The sequence below is a fragment of the Leucoraja erinacea genome, chromosome 5 (genome assembly GCF_028641065.1).
Source record: "Leucoraja erinacea ecotype New England chromosome 5, Leri_hhj_1, whole genome shotgun sequence".
NCBI lineage: Eukaryota > Metazoa > Chordata > Chondrichthyes > Rajiformes > Rajidae > Leucoraja > Leucoraja erinaceus.
The window spans coordinates 50,406,785-50,423,020 of record NC_073381.1 but is presented as its reverse complement, the minus strand read 5'-3'; the positions used below and the strand labels follow the sequence as shown (position 1 = coordinate 50,423,020).

Genomic DNA, 16,236 nt, shown 5'->3' with positions numbered 1-16,236 from the left:
TAAGAAGCATCTAAACAAGCACTTGAATCATCCCATTCACCAGGACCCCAGTTCCCATGCACCCTTCCCATTCACCAGGACCCCAGTTCCCATACACCCTTTCCATTCACTGGGTCCTAGGTTCTCAAGCACCCTCTAAGCTTACCTGGTTTTCCGTTAAAATGTATTACTATACTGTATAATAACAAATAAAAGTAAATTAAAATGTTGAGATTTTTGATAAAATAACATCCAATAGATAAAAAATCTACCAATCCAGCACCATCAAATTCCCAAGAATAGAATAGAATAGAATGCCATTTATTGTCATTCAAACATACAATGTTCAAACAAAATTTTGTTCCTGCAGTCATAACAGCAAAAAAACCCCAAAACACCTGATTGTTGGAGACTAACCGAAATTAAGGTAATTTCCCTTTCCCTTTACCGTCAAATGGTCAGAATCCACATATTAGATATATTACTACATGTTGTATGACAGGTTGAACACCAAATTTCCAGCAACAGCAAGCTTATAATTATGAGAGGTCGGTTTAAAATTCCCCGAGCAGCCACAGATGGCATTGCAAGTGGCAAGCATTATTTCTGGTCATGTCCCTACGTCGTGAAATAATCCAAAATACTCCCAATCATCTCTCCTAACTGTTTCACAAAGACAATACAGCAAACCCTCGTTTTAACAAACCCATTTTAATAGATGTCTGATGTAGCTGACGGACCTGTCGACCCATCCCACCTCGCACCGTCTCACCAACCAATTAGAGCCCCGGATTCCAACTCCACTTCCGACTCGCAAGGTGCACCAGCCACCAAAAGGACACAAAGTGCTGGAGTAGTTCAGCGGGTCAGGTCCTCTAGAGAACATGGAAAGGTGACATTGTGACCTTTCCTCAAGCTTATTCAGTCTGCCGAGTTACTCCAACACTTTGTGTCGTTTCACTTTAAAACAAGGCGCCGACGCCACTGGTCTGCACCAGCCAGCCCTTCTTCATTGGGGGGAAGGAGGTGCATAGGGGGAAGGAGGCAGGGGAGTGAAGGAGACAGAGGCAGGGGATCCGAAGAAAGCATTGTGCAGTGGGTGAAGAAACATAGAAACATAGAAAATAGGTGCAGGAGTAGGCCATTCGGCCCTTCGAGCTTGCACCGCCATTCAATATGATCATGGCTGATCATCCAACTCAGTTTCCTGCCTTCTCTCCATACCCCCTGATCCCTTTAGCCACAAGGGCCACATCTAACTCCCTCTTAAATATAGCCAATGAACTGGCCTCAACTACCTTCTGTGGCAGAGAAATCCAGAGATTCACCATTTCGGTCCGAAAAGATTTCCCCCTTATCCTTAAACTGTGACCCCTTGTTCTGGACTTCCCTAACACTTCCCTAACATCGGGAACAATTTTCCTGCATCTAGCCTGTCCAACCCCTTAAAAATGTTGTAAATTTCTATAAGATCCCCCCTCAATCTTCTAAATTCTAGCGAGTACAAGACGAGTCTATCCAGTCTTTCTTCATATGAAAGTCCTGATATCCCAGGAATCAGTCTGGTGAACCTTCTCTGTACTCCCTCTATGGCAAGAATGTCTTTCCTCAGATTAGGAGACCAAAACTGCACGCAATACTCCAGGTGCGGTCTCACCAAGACCCTGTACAACTGCAGTAGAACCTCCCTGCTCCTATACTCAAATCTTTTTGCTATGAATGCTAACATACCATTCGCTTTCTTCACTGCCTGCTGCACCTGCATGCCTACTTTCAATGACTGGTGTACCATGACACTCAGGTTTCGTTGCATCTCCCCTTTTCCTAATCGGCCACCATTCAGATAATAGTCTATTTTCCTGTTTTGCCACCAAAGTGGATAACCTCATATTTATCCACATTATACTACTTTAACTTTAACTTTTTATTTATTGTTTTGAACGAGTTATAAGAAAGATGATTTTACCTTCACAAAGCTTTCATGTGTGTCATGTATAGGTTGACAGAGATCATAAACCTCACAGGATTCCAGATCCGCGATGGCCTGCAAAACAGACATTTAAAAACTACTGTACCAAGATATAAACATTCAGCCACCTCTACAATGAATTGTAACTGCAAGACATCTTTGAAAAATGAGAAAGATCAACTCAGGAAGATGAAGATGGAGCTTTAGGCAGTATAAATTGGAGGCTGTTTTATTTAACTATCAAAAAGAGTGTAAATGACAGTTATCAGTTGTAACTTATATACCTAAATCCACATAGTTTAGTTTCTACCACACCCAGCTGCGGCCAGAACCCATTATTGATATCTTCCTAAACCTGGTCAAAGGAAATTTGACAAGTGTCCCGACCTGAAACATCACTTATCTATGTCTACTGGAGATGCTCCCTGACCCGCAAAGTTACTCCAGCACTTTATGGGTTTTTTTTAACCATTGAACTGACTGTGTCACCAAACTGCTGTGTAAAATGGAAGTAATTGGGAAATGGAGGAGCACTCTCCAATACTAGAGTAAATCTACTATAAAAGAAGATAGATGTAGTTGCAACAACACAAGATCTCAGCTTTATTGGCTGATATCTAATAAGATTTAATTTTGTGTGCGTCCAGAAACTTCATCAACCATGTGATCTCAGTAATAATTCTCAAATAATAGTAACTATTATTCTCAAATGCAAAAACTCGCAGAATACCTGGAGATGAGTAAAATACTTCCTTGAGAGCCAGTCCGTATATTGCTTTATTTCTGATTCACTGTGACTTTTCTCTGGAATCTCAATTCTCGCACAACTTTGTGCCAAAGGAGATTTTGTGGGATATTTTGCAACATCGACCTTCAAAATAAAGAAAATTCACTAAATGTAATGTAAATTTCAGAAGTGATCTGACAATGATGATTCGAGATGGTTATGGTTTTAATCAGGCCTGCACCTTCAATACAGTTGACCATGAAAGCTCTTCTTGTAAATAACCCCTAACCATTTTCTGCTTTCTATTATAATATCCAAATATCCTCGGAAATTTCTGCACATCTATATCTTCATCTGTTGTTCAAAGCCATAGAACAACGAATAGAAAAGTATATACACTCAAGTGGTCATCATGTTATTCTGAGCCTGATTACTAATGCCTTGTGTTTTTTAACATTGTGTTCCAATGGCTCGTTCACCATCTAACAGCTTCATAAGTACCACTCACCTTTTCGTATTTGAATAAAACTGGAAATTTAGGTCAGGCGGCATCTGTAAAGAGTTAGTGTTTGAGGTCAATGACCATTCATCAGAACTGAAAAAGTGAGAAAACTAATATGTAATATGCAGAGGGAAAGGGAACAAAAGGGAATACAGTATCTCTGAAAGAGTGATGACCAAGACCATCCATGTGACCCAGTTACTTTAGGTGCTCTATGAGAGAGGAATGAATGCTAGTTAATCAGAGTTGATAGTCTGAATGAGTGCAAATCAAGAAAGATGAATGAGGACAGCTGGAGAGTTTTTTTTTTTAAACACCATGCTGGTTTATTGAGATGCAGAGCACAACAGTTACTGGAAATGTTACATTTAAAAAATGCTGATAATATTTGATAGGTCAGGTAACATCCACAGAAAAAACACAGAATTAATGTTACAAGTTATACCTTATATCAGATCTGATCAGTTCTAACACAAACAGTGAAGGATGGGTATCTGATTTTGTAACTTCATGCCTATAATGAAGTTGAGGTACTATTCCTCAAAGTACAGTCAAAACAGCATAGAATGCTAGTAACAAGGAGGCCAGGCTAGGAATGGATGGAGAGTTAAAGTTTGTTGGTTGGAAACTCGGGAACACCCTGAGTGGGGAGAAAGGACGAGGAAAAATAACCAGTGTTATATATTGTGCAGCTCATGTGGAAGAGCTGCAAGAAGATGGGTGGGTCATGGTGGATTGAAAAAATTGGACATATGTGAACGATTGGACATATGTGAACATTGGGCATTGTGACATCACACGATGGAACGTTCACCAGGGGCTGGGGCTGGGGGCTGCTTCTATGGGTGAGAAGCCAGTTTTTTTTTTTTAAATATTGGGGGGGGGGGGGGGGGGGGGGGGGGGGGGGGGGGGGGGGGGGGGGGGGGGAAAGGATTTAATTAAAAATGTGTACCTAAACACGACGAAATGTAATCGGGAGTGGATAATTAGAAAGAAAAGTGAAATCTCTACTGAAATGGAAAAGATCTCGGCGATATTGCGTCTGGTTTCGGCGTAGCAAGGAATCAAAGGAATCAAAGGAAGAAAGGCAGCCAGCGGACGGACGCCGTACGTCGGCAGGCACACAGTTTTATATAATAACTAGACCAGTTATGCTTTGAATAGTTGCTTCAAAATGTTGAAAGGGGAGGGAAAGAGATGTGACTGCTGGTGATCTCTTGTTTAAGGTGGTAGACATTACAGGTGAAGGGAGGGAATTAGTTAGGTTCTGTTCAAGGAAGAAGTGGATGGAGGTGTACAGAGATTGACTGTCCATGGTGAAGACGAATGGTTAGCACCAGGAAACTAGAAACTGTCAAATTGCCAGAAAACATCAGAACTGTAACAGATACAAGTGAGAAGGAAGTGGACATGGGGAGAAAAAGCTGAATCAAGTTGAGGAGAAGTAAGATCAGTGAGACATGCAAGTTGAAACAGGACAGTCCAGTATATAGATTATGAAGAGAGGAAAAAGTGGGCGGTGTGGGGTTGGAAAACATGAAACCATGAAACTGGATGCAAAATCTCCCGAGGAAAAAAATGTATTCACCAAGGAAGAGATGGCATCATGATCAGTGGTGGTGTCATAATCCTATGTGAGGTTTTAGGTGGTGTTCCAGTGCTGCCATCTGAGACCTTCTTTGCAATAGAAGCAAATTCGCAATAATCATACAACAGGGAAACGGGTCCATCAGCTTTACTTGCCCACACCAACCAACAATAAGTACAATGTGGGAAATTGTAAAATGTTATTAAGGCAGAAACAATAAAATAAATGTAAATGATGATAGGTTTCAAAAACTTGTAATACAGAAAGATGTGGACGACTGGTCATAATATGCCAAGGCTAGTTTTAAGGCATAGCAGTTAGGAAAGTTAGACCATTGTTATGGTTTATGGTCAGGAAAAATTAAATCATAAATAGAGGCTTCCGATAAAGTTTACTGGAATAGTTGCATAATAACTGGAACAGGAAGGATGTCATGGGAAAAGAATAGAGAGGCTCAACTTTAATGCATGCGATGGGAGTTAATTGTAACATACTCGATCCTTAATGATTCTGGCATGATGGATGTCTTCAGTGTTCTCTTCTTCAAGGAGTGGTGGAATTTCTCAAAATAAATGTAGGTAAATACTTGATAAGCAAGGGATGAAAAGTTACTTTGAGTAAGTGGGTATACAACATTTTTAAGTATATTCAGATCAGTTATAGTTAAATGGCAAAGCAGGTTTGAGGAACCAAGTGGCGAACTACTCCTAATTCATATGTTCATATGTCAGCAAGTTTGATGACAATGCCAGGATTGATCCTTAAAGGGAGGAGTGCTGCAAGTTCAGAAATGGCTAATGTGAGTCTGGCATTTTAATTAAGTGTGTTAACACTGTGTTGGCAGTAATCTATCTAGGACAGAGTTGAGAAAAAAAAAATTCACACAGAGAGTGGTGAATCTCTGGAGTTCTCTGCCACAGAAGGTAGTTGAGGCCAGTTCATTGGCCATATTTAAGAGGGAGTTAGATGTGGCCCTTGTGGCTAAAGGGATCAGGGGGTATGGAGAGAAGGCAGGTACAGGATACTGAGTTGGATGATCAGCCATGATCATATTGAATGGCGGTGCAGGCTCGAAAGGGCCGAATGGCCTACTCCTGCACTTAATTTCTATGTTTCTATGTTTCCCTCTCCCCAACCCCTCTCCCTCTCCCACCCATCCCTCTCTCCCCCACCCCTCTCCTTCTACCCCCACCCCCTTCCCTCTCTCCCCCCGCCCCCTTCCCCCCCTTCCCCTCTTCCAAACACTCCCCCTACCCCTCCCCTCCCCACTCTTCCACTTCTCTCCTCCCTTCCCCCTCCACTCTCCCTCCTCCCCACTCTTTCCCGTCTCTCCCCCCCCACCCCTCTCCTCCTCCTCCTCCCCTCCTCCCCTCCCCCTCCCATCCCCCCTCCCCCACATCTCACTCCCCATCCCCCTCTCTCACCCCCTACCCCGCTCTCCTTTCCCTCCCAAATCTGTCCCGTTTCCTCCTCCTCCTCTCCCCTCCCTCTCCTCTTCTCACCCCACCTGTGTGTTTGTTTGGGGGTGGTTAATGTGAGTGTGATGCCGCAGCCCCCCCCCCCCTCCCTCCCCCTCCGCAAACGTCGTTGGGGAAACAGACCCAACGGGTCTGCACTTGGTCTAGTTATTATATAAAACTGTGTGCCTTCCGGCGTCCCGCGACCGTCCGTCCGGCTGCCGGCCGCCTTTCATCCTTTGATTCCTTGCTACGCCGAAACCAGACGCAATATCGCCGAGATCTTTTCCATTTCAGTAGAGATTTCACTTTTCTTTCTAAGTATCCACTCCCAATTACATTTCGTCGTGTTTAGGTACACATTTTTAATTAAATCCTTCTCCCCCCCCCCCCCCCAATATTTAAAAAAAAAAACTGGCTTCTCGCCCATAAGAAGCAGCCCCAGCCCCAGCCCCAGCCCCTGGTGAACGTTCCATCGTGTGATGTCACAATGCCCAATGTTCACATATGTCCAATCGGAATGGAACCATTTACATATGCCTTTGCAGGAGCCCCAGCCCCTGGTGAACGTTCCATCGTGTGATGTCACAATGCCCAATGCTCAAAGACATCGTTGCCATAGAGGGAGTACAGAGAAGGTTCACCAGACTGATTCCTGGGATGTCAGGACTTTCATATGAATAAAGACTGGATAGATTTGGCTTGTACTCGCTAGATTTTAGAAGATTGAGGGGGTTCAAAATTCTTAAGGGGTTGGACAGGCTAGATGCAGGAAAATTGTTCCCGATGTTGGGGAAGTCCAGAACAAGGGGTCACAGTTTAAGGATAAGGGGGAAATCTTTTAGGACCGAGATGAGAAAAACATTTTTCACACAGAGAGTGGTGAATCTCTGGAATTCACTGGCAAAGAAGGTAGTTGAGGCCAGTTCATTGGCTATATTTAAGAGGGAGTTAGATGTGGCCCTTGTGGCTAAAGGGATCAGGGGGTATGGAGAGAAGGCAGGTACAGGATACTGAGATGGATGATCAGCCATGATCATATTGAATGGTGGTGCAGGCTCAAAGGGCCGAATGTCCTACTCCTGCACTTAATTTCTATGTTTCTATGTTTCCCTCTCCTCACCTCCCCCACCCCCCTTCCCTCGCTACCCCACCTCCTTCCCCCTACCCCTCCCCGTCACTCTTCCATCACTCCCGCTACCCCTTTATCCCTACCTCCCTCCCCACTCTTCCACTTCTCTCCCCTTACCCCACTCCTCTCCCTCCCCCCCCCCCCTCTCTCTTCCCCTCCCTCCCCTCTCCCTCTCCCCCCCCCCCTTCCCCTACCCCTGTCCCTCTTCCACCACTCCCCGTCCCTCTTCCACCACTCCCGCTACCCCTCCCTCCCTCCCCACTCTTCCACTTCTCTCCCCCTTCTCTCCTCCCCGTCTCCCTCTCCTCACCCCTCTCCCTCTCCTCACCCCTCTCTCCCACACCCCTTCCCTTTCTACCCCCCCCACTTCCCTCTCTCCCCCCGCCCCCCCCCCCCTCTGTCCCTCTTCCATCACTCCCCCTACCCCTCCTCCTCCCTCTCCACTCCTCTCCCCCCCCCCCCCCCCTCCACTCTCCCTCCCCACTTTCCCCTCTCTCCCCCCACCCCTCTCACCCCTCCCTCCCTCCTCCTCCCCATCCCCCCCCACAACTCTCTCCCCATCCCCGTCTCACCCCCTACCCCGCTATCCTTTCCCTACAAAATCTGTCCCGTTTCCTCCTCCTCCTCGCCCCTCTTCTCACTCCCCTTCCCCCCACCTGTGTGTTTGGGGGGGTGGTTAATGTGAGTGTGATGCCGCAGCCCCCCCCCCCCCCCACACACACACAAATGCCGTTGGGGAAACAGATCTGCACCTAGTCTAGTATATCATTAAAAGTCTCATCCTGTATGTGTCTGTATGTGAGTATGTGTTTTTCTACCTTTCGTCAAAACGCTATGTGGCAGCGCTTAGATTTTTTACATATTCTGTCACACATTTTTCCACTCCACGCAGTAATCAGGTTCACTTAAGATTTCATCCTATATTTTACGTTATTGACGATTCAAATTAAAAAAGGCAAAAAAAAGGTTCTCCCACAGCCTTGTTCCAGGACTTTCCAATGATTATGTCACAATTCCACTCATAGTGCACCAATCCCGATGGCCGAGCTCTCATGCTGCCGAGTGCCAACATTGACCACATTGACAGCTGGACATCAGGTGGCGTTGTTGCTAGCTGCCTCTGCCCATGGTCTGGCTGTCTTTTTTTATTTTGTTATGTTTAGAGTGTGTTTTTTTTGTTTTTTTTCGTATTTTATGTGGGGGAAAGCGGGTAGGGTAAGGTGGAAACTGTCCTTCAGTCGCTTCCTAGCGAGGATGCGGCTATTATCCAAGTCGTGTCCCCCTCTACCTTGCCGGGACTGGACCAGAGCTTCAGCAGCGGCTGCGAAGTGCTGGAAACATTGCGGAGCGGGCGAGTCCTTCCTGGGATTGCCGCTTGCTCCGGAGTGCTGGGCCGCTGCTCCAACATCGCGGAGCTGTGGGTGCGGAACTACCAACGCGGGCGGCGCCGACTTTAACATCGCCGAGTCCTGGGACCCTTTGCCGGGGGTCACCAGTGCAAATCTCCGCCCAATGCGGAGCAGCGCACTCCGGTGGAAGGTGGCCGACGAGAGGTTCCCTGCGAGAGGGCCTGAACATCGGGCCGCCCGTAGTGGTGACTTCGGGGTGCTCGGGAGGAGACCACGGGTGAAAATTGCGAAACATCGGCGAGGTAGTTGACTGGACTTTGGTTCCTTCCCTCAAAGTGGGCAACTTTGGTGCTGCTGTGGGGATGTTTGTGTAGTGGACTACTGTGTTCTGTGTTTATTCAAATTTTATTTATTTATTTATTTATTTTTGGTATGACTGTAAGGGAAAAAGAATTTTGTTGTCTCTTCATTGAAGACAGTGACAATAAATTAAATCAAATCAATTAAATCAATGAGATGTTGCCAACGGTAACCGCAACTTCTCACAGACAGCCTCTTTTCCCAGGAGCTTCCAGTGATGATAATCACAATGTGCTCTCATGCTGCAAGTAGGAGGGGTCCATGTGAATGAGAAATTATGGAGGTGAGAAATGGTCTACAAGATTATAGTTTGCAATCATTGATATGAAAGGAAGAATATAATTATGTTCAAACACTGTGTGTTAAAGGATGAAGTGAACCTGCTTTTGAGTTAGTGCAGTTGCGGAGAGAAATCAAAGGCATACATTTGTTAGCATATGGCATTAATATCTTGAAACCTTGAATGTATAAGCATAAACACTTTGGAATTAGACTAGATGTTGAATTACACATCTAATTCAATATAAGCAAGTTAACCATTGGCGCCAAAGCTGGGGTGTACATGCACCTCAAGGCATTTCTTGGCTTCCTTTCAATCCAGATGTAGCTCCATGCAACAAAATAGTAAGATTAAACGAGAACTTACCAGTTTGAAGTTTGATCTGTATTTTATGAGGAGGAACGTTGAGGGAATACATGAAAGAAACCCGCTTACGACGCATGCGTGTCATCCTTCAAAGCAGCGGTGTGAGGTCACAGATACCCTATATTGACCTAAAATAGCAAGATTATCAAAGAGATACCAGCTCAAGATTTGACCCTATGAGGGTGGGAGCGGAGGGCATGTATTCCCTCAACGTTCCTCCTCATAAAATACAGATCAAACTTCAAACTGGTAAGTTCTCGTTTAATCTTACTATTTTACTTCGGAGTCACGTGAGGGACTCCATGAAAGATTTCAAAGCTCTGTGACCTCATGCCGTGGAAACGAGTCCATGCTTCACAACTGCCTTGGTAGTTAGAGAGAAATTGTTAATTATATTCAAAGCATTCATACCAATTATTTAATGGAAATGATAAATAATATCGAATTAATTGAAATCATAACCCTGTATTCTTCAGGGATAAATTATCATACAGAACTTAAAATTGGTCCCCGAAAACACGTTCTCATACTGCTAACTGGTTTGTTAACATTTTTGAAACGTATTCTCCAACAACCATCCTGCAATCCTGATGATTTGGTCCATGGATACATCAAGGCGTTTTGCTGCAGATGTAGCTGCAGCCCTGGTGGGGTGAAAATTAAATATGTTATTGTCCACTCCCGCCTATCAGACCATTTCGCGGTGGCAGAAATATGGGATATGCGTTACACTCTATGGTACAGTATCTTAAAGCTGATTAAACGCCAATTCCTTGCCTCTGATAGCCTTTTTTCTTACTGTATAACAAAACCGTACTTTACTATACAGAGGCATTGTCCTCCGGGTAGGCCATCAATTCTATGACCTGCCCCGCTAATCCTGGCCTATTTTGTTTAATAATACGGTCCTGGATCACAAACCTCAATCTTCGTGCCGCAATAGTGAAGCCATCCATCTTACTTCTAGCAATAACTGGAGCTTATACACTATGACTAGCGCTATCAGCATACCATTTCTAGTTAGTTATCCAGATTTAACGCTGTAGCCGGCGACCAATTCCTTAGCCACACTTACATTCCAAATATAGTTATGTTACTGTTTCTTGCCATTAATAACTAGACAATGCAATTTCGGCATTATTCACAGTGCTGAAACACAGTCCTCGATATTGCAGGCTGGTAAGCAACTGTAGCACCCCCGGAACATCCTTATTTCTGTGGTCCAGAAAGTTATCATGGCAGTAATTAGTCCATTTTAATAGGACCTAAATACTGTTATAGAGTAGACCTTCTTCGTGCTGCTGTGATCATGTCCACAGTTCTATCGATAGCCCCATGTCCCATAGCGGTGTTATAGAGTCTACAACCTACTAAATCAATATTTACTATGACATGGATAGCTATCCTCAGTTACTGGATGCTCCAGCAACTTAGGACTACGGCTATCGTTATACATAGTTCCAGCACCATGTCCTGTACCCCGGGAAAACCATAGTTGGGTAAGCCAATCAGGTACTAAGTCATCCCCAATGCCGATTCCTGTTGAATGTCCCTTCGTACCCCAAATTTATAACTAGACAAGGAGGTAATACATAAATGGAAACCCCTCCCGTAGTGCAGTGAAAAAACAGCATCTGTAGCTTCTGCCTCAGGATCTGGTATCAATGATACATACCTCGGTAACTGGTGATTTAACCCCGGATGCAATTCTAATATCCGGCCTTACCTACTTTACTGATTTTAGCAAATACCATCTATCCAACATCCATTTAGTACTTCCAATAATTTTTCATGGCCTGGTGTCTGCCACTGATTTAGTATCCCTGGTAGATATGTAGCCCATAACCAAATATTCCTTTGGACACACCATTCCCAACTTTAATTTGCCAATTCATCACAAGCTGGTGATATCTTTCCACCCATATGACTTAAATATGCCATCACCGAGGTATTATCTATCTACCATCTAGCATGCTGCAGTTTCATTCCTGAGCAATAAGCTTTTTGCCCATGAAATGCACTTAACATTTCTAACCCTTAGTGTTATGTAGGTTAGCTTCTTATATATTCCATCTCCCCCATAGCTCGAGATGGTATCAATTGTACCATAACCAATTGCACTGGCGTCTGTTTGTAATAGCACAGACGGGTTGTGAATAACTATTGGGTTTGGAGCAATACTTAACATTGTGTTCCCCACATTGTAATTCTTTTATAGCTTCTATCATGTTCCCCATTGGCCAAAACAAATGACCTCTATAATATATGCACCCATAAAACTCTGTGGCTTTCCATATTAGTAAAGTCATTAACATATTAAATGTGTTAATGGTGTCAATTTTGACTTAAGTGGATGGATAATGAATCCCAGCTGTTCAAACAATTGTTTAGTGGCAACCACTGGCTAACATGCCGATTCATAAGTTATTCCCACAATAAGGATATCATCCAACTATACCATTACTCTATGATTTTGGTATTGCAGCAGTCCCAACGCTGGTTTACAATATTTCCCCCTGTTGGATATTGAGTAGCAAGGATCTTAAAGATTAATACTTGCCATACAGTAGCCTGCTGAACACTAAGTCTTTAGCACTGCTAAAAATATCCATTTTTAAAATGAATATATTGCACAACATTGTGAAGTATTGATAATCCATAATAATACGGCAACCCCCATCTTTCTTATTTCTAATAAAGATATTTTAGACAAATCCTGTTGTTCAGGTTTGGTTTATTCCATTACCAGCATGTATCTGTCCGGTATATGTTGTACTGGAGGGTTTTGTTTGTGTAGAAACTCTATCAGATATCCCTTAAAACTGCTAAGGATATATCTGTCCATAGATATATTACACCACGCTTCAACATGAAGTTGCAATATCCCTCCAACTCCCGTGCTCCCTATTAATGCTGGAGCCCCAAATTCACCTACCTCCATGGTATTGGTGGTAACCAAGTTATTTTTCTGTTGTGGAGAGCCTAATGGTTAATGTTACTTATGCATCTTCCACAGCGGTCGTCCCGGCCCAAACCCTAAACAGGACGCTGCTGCTGGGTACCTCTGCCCAATTCTTTGTAGTATAATACAAAAACACTACCTCTCTTAGGATGCACATGAGGTTAATGTCTTCCCCAGATAACCTTTGGATGCTTTAATCAGCCCCAAAGTGAAGCCTCCTCGCCAATTCTTTACCTGTTTAGACAGGTCTCCCCCCCCAAATAACGGGGTGTATAGCCCTTTGCTTACATACTATAGCGAACTAGGGTCTAGAGCTGGCTTAATGGCCCTTCAAACTGCACATTCCAAAAAAATAGTGCTAATGGCATCCTTGTGGTCACTAATATTGTACACCTTATTTAACATGCGGGCCAAAGCTGTTATGCCCGCCATGAGACCTTTCAGAGTATTACGGATTTTCCCAACTCCTAACGGCCTTCCCAACATGTCTGCAAATGCACTTGTGACAATGGCTACATTAAGAGCACCACAATATTCCGGGGTATAGAAGCCTTGCCAATACTTCAGCAAAATATTAGCTTGAAGTTGATGGGTGGACACACAGTCCTTCAATACTCACAGCCATCCTCTCGCAATCATTCTCCGTGAGTTCTGCTGGCAGTACTGCTCATCATGTTCGGCAGGTTGTTTTCCCCCCCTTCAATAGGGGACAGTGGCTCCATCACCTGCTCAGGCTTTACCCCGTCAGACCTTCCATACCCTCCTAAGAGGCGTCCGACATTTCATGCAGCCCATATGGGAACTGCTGTGGGACTTATATTATTATTTGCCCACTGTGGCTACCTCCAATCCCGGAGCCTGCCAATATGGAGAATTTTACTCCAGCAAACCGCTCCAGCCGACTTACATGCTCTCGGGCACTCGTCGTCGCGGGTGCTTAATATATGGGACCGCTCCTGCCGACCTTGGTGCTCTCGGGCACTAGTCGCACGCGGTATATCCCACAGCCCGTCCTCATGCCTACGGGCACTGGACCGTTCCCCATGGTCCTGGTCCTCACGGGCACCTCTACCCATTTAGGGTGAAGTTTGGCACTCGCTCCCATCTGGGAGATGCTGGTGCCGACATTTATAGCTGGCTGCTGCTGGTCATTAAACAACAGCCCTTCAGCTCTATACTGACATCAGTAGCTGGCTCCCTGCTGTTCAGCATCCCACCAGTAACGACCTGTGGCTGTGGCCTGCCTTCCTTAGGTGGCTCCCTGCTGTTCAGCAACACACCAGTCTCTTCAGAAATACAGCAAGCACTCTGGAAAAAGCACCAAAAAAGGTAAGGGAAATTTGTTCTTACCTGTACTGGTTTTCAGCCTGCCGTTTTCGGAGGAACGTCCTTCCTCCCGCAGCCCCACGGACCCCGTAGCACAGGTCCATGGGCTGCTGTTCCCGATGTCAGCTCTCTCTCTCTCCCCGGGTGGTGCAGCTGCTTTAATCAGCTGCGGAGCGCCGAACGACTGCGTCTAAAAATAGACCCGACTTGGTCTAGAAACTCCCCGGGCCGTGTAGCTTAGTTTCCCGCCCGGCAGCAGTGTCTTGCCGGTGCGGGGAGCAACGTCGGGCACAGCTGTTCTGTGCTAAAAATAGCCGTTTGGGAATCCCCTCCAGAGGGTTCGCGCTAACGGCTGCTGCTGGCTGGTTCTGGCTGCAACATTTCTACAGTCTCCCTCCAGCTCCTGCAGCTTCTTGTATTTCCTACCTGCAAGGTAAGTGGAAAAATTTTGCAGTCTCTTACCTGCTTCTTTGCCTTTCTCTCTAGGGAGACGTCGTCTCCCACTTCTGACTCCTTCAATGCGTGTATGCGATATGACACGCATGCGTCGTAAGCGGGTTTCTTTCATGGAGTCCCTCACGTGACTCCGAAGTAAAATCTCCATCATCTAACATAACATTCCCCTCTTGAGGGAGGAATAGACAGATAGGAGACAGAAGGCAAGCACTTACCCCTTCCAACAAACACTGATTTCTGCCAAATCAGCAAGCAAAAAAAAATTCTCTCTGCACACACACAAAAATAAATACAATCATGTGGGTTATATACTTTCATATAAATTCTCAGGAACTCTCATTTTGAGATAAAGTTGTTGAGTATTTAGAAATACAATTTATAAATCGACTGTAATAGACAAAGTTAATAGAATATTTTAACAGCCAAAATGGCTAGATTTATATAACCTGAATTTTCAAACGTTTTGCATTGAAACAATGTAGTTATAAGAAATCAGATGCCAGCGTAACAATTTAGTTTAAAATACAAGCATAGCAATAACATCCGTAGCCGATCAAACTAATATTAGTAAAGCATATCATTACCCACCAAATTCCCCAGAGTCCCATCAGAGAAGACATGGAAGAACCTCCCACTAAGACAGAGGTTCAAGATGCCATCAAGAGCCTTAAGAACAACAAGGCCACTGGTCCAGATGGGATCCCAGCTATCTTAAAGGAAGGTGGACCAGAGCTCCTGTACCACATCCACACCCTACTCCTCAAGGTCTGGAAAAAAGAAGAGCTTCCCTCAGAACTCAGGGATGCTCTAATAGTGACCATTTTCAAGACGAGGGACAAGGCTGAATGTGGAAACTACAGGGGCATCTCGCTCCTGTCAACAACAGGCAAAGTCCTAGCTCGTGGCCTCGATTTCTACCACTGTCTGCGGAAGTATTCCTAGAATCACAGTATGGCTTCCGCCCATCCTGAGCTACAGCAGACATGATATTCACAGCACGACAATTCCAAGAAAAATGCCACAAACAAAGGCAGCCTTTGCACATGGCCGTCATAGACCTGACAAAGGCTTTTAAAAACATAGAAAATAGGTGCAGGTGTAGGCCATTCGGCCCTTCGAGCCTGTACCGATAATATGATCATCGCTGATCATCCAACTCAGTATCCTGTACCTGCCTTCTCTCCATACCCCTTGATCCCTTCAGCCACAAGAGCCACATCTAACTCCCTCTTAAATATAGCCAATGAACTGGCCTCAACTACATTCTGTGGCAGAGAGTTCCAGAGATTCACCACTCTCTTTGACTCGGTAGACCACCAGGCTCTTTGGAGCATACTATCAAGGCATGGTTGTCATGACATATTGAAGCTTCTACAAGATGGTATGTCAGTCACAGTGCTCAGCAACTGCGGCTCTGAGTCCGAGCCCTTCACTGTGGAAACGGGGGTCAAACAGGGATGCATCATTGCACCCACCCTGTTTGTCGTCTTCATTGCTGCCTTATGCCCCTGTCCCACTTGGGAAACCTGAACGGAAACCTCTGGAGACTTTGCGCCCCACCCAAGGTTTCCGTGCGGTTCCCGGAGGTTTTTATCAGTCTCCCTACCTGCTTCCACTACCTGCAACCTCCGGCAACCACCTTCAACCTCCGGGAACCGCACAGAAACCTTGGTTGGGGCGCAAAGTCTCCAGAGGTTTCCGTTCAGGTTTCCTAAGTGGGATAGGGGCATTACTTTACCTCATTGGTGAAGAGCTGCCACAGGGGACCCCAATCTTCTACAGG

The 16,236-nt window shown here is 45.1% G+C and overlaps 1 protein-coding gene across 1 annotated transcript in view; it reads right to left on the bottom strand.

Annotated features, from left to right (window-relative positions):
• Positions 1 to 16,236, bottom strand: part of fam228a (family with sequence similarity 228 member A) — a 29,513-nt gene that overhangs the window by 10,193 nt on the left and 3,084 nt on the right. The window contains exons 2-3 of the mRNA XM_055635570.1: positions 2,679 to 2,819; positions 1,946 to 2,023 (exon numbers count right to left, since the gene is read on the bottom strand). Of these exons, the coding sequence (XP_055491545.1) occupies positions 1,946 to 2,023; positions 2,679 to 2,819 (219 nt within the window). The remainder of the gene's footprint in view (positions 1 to 1,945; positions 2,024 to 2,678; positions 2,820 to 16,236) is intronic.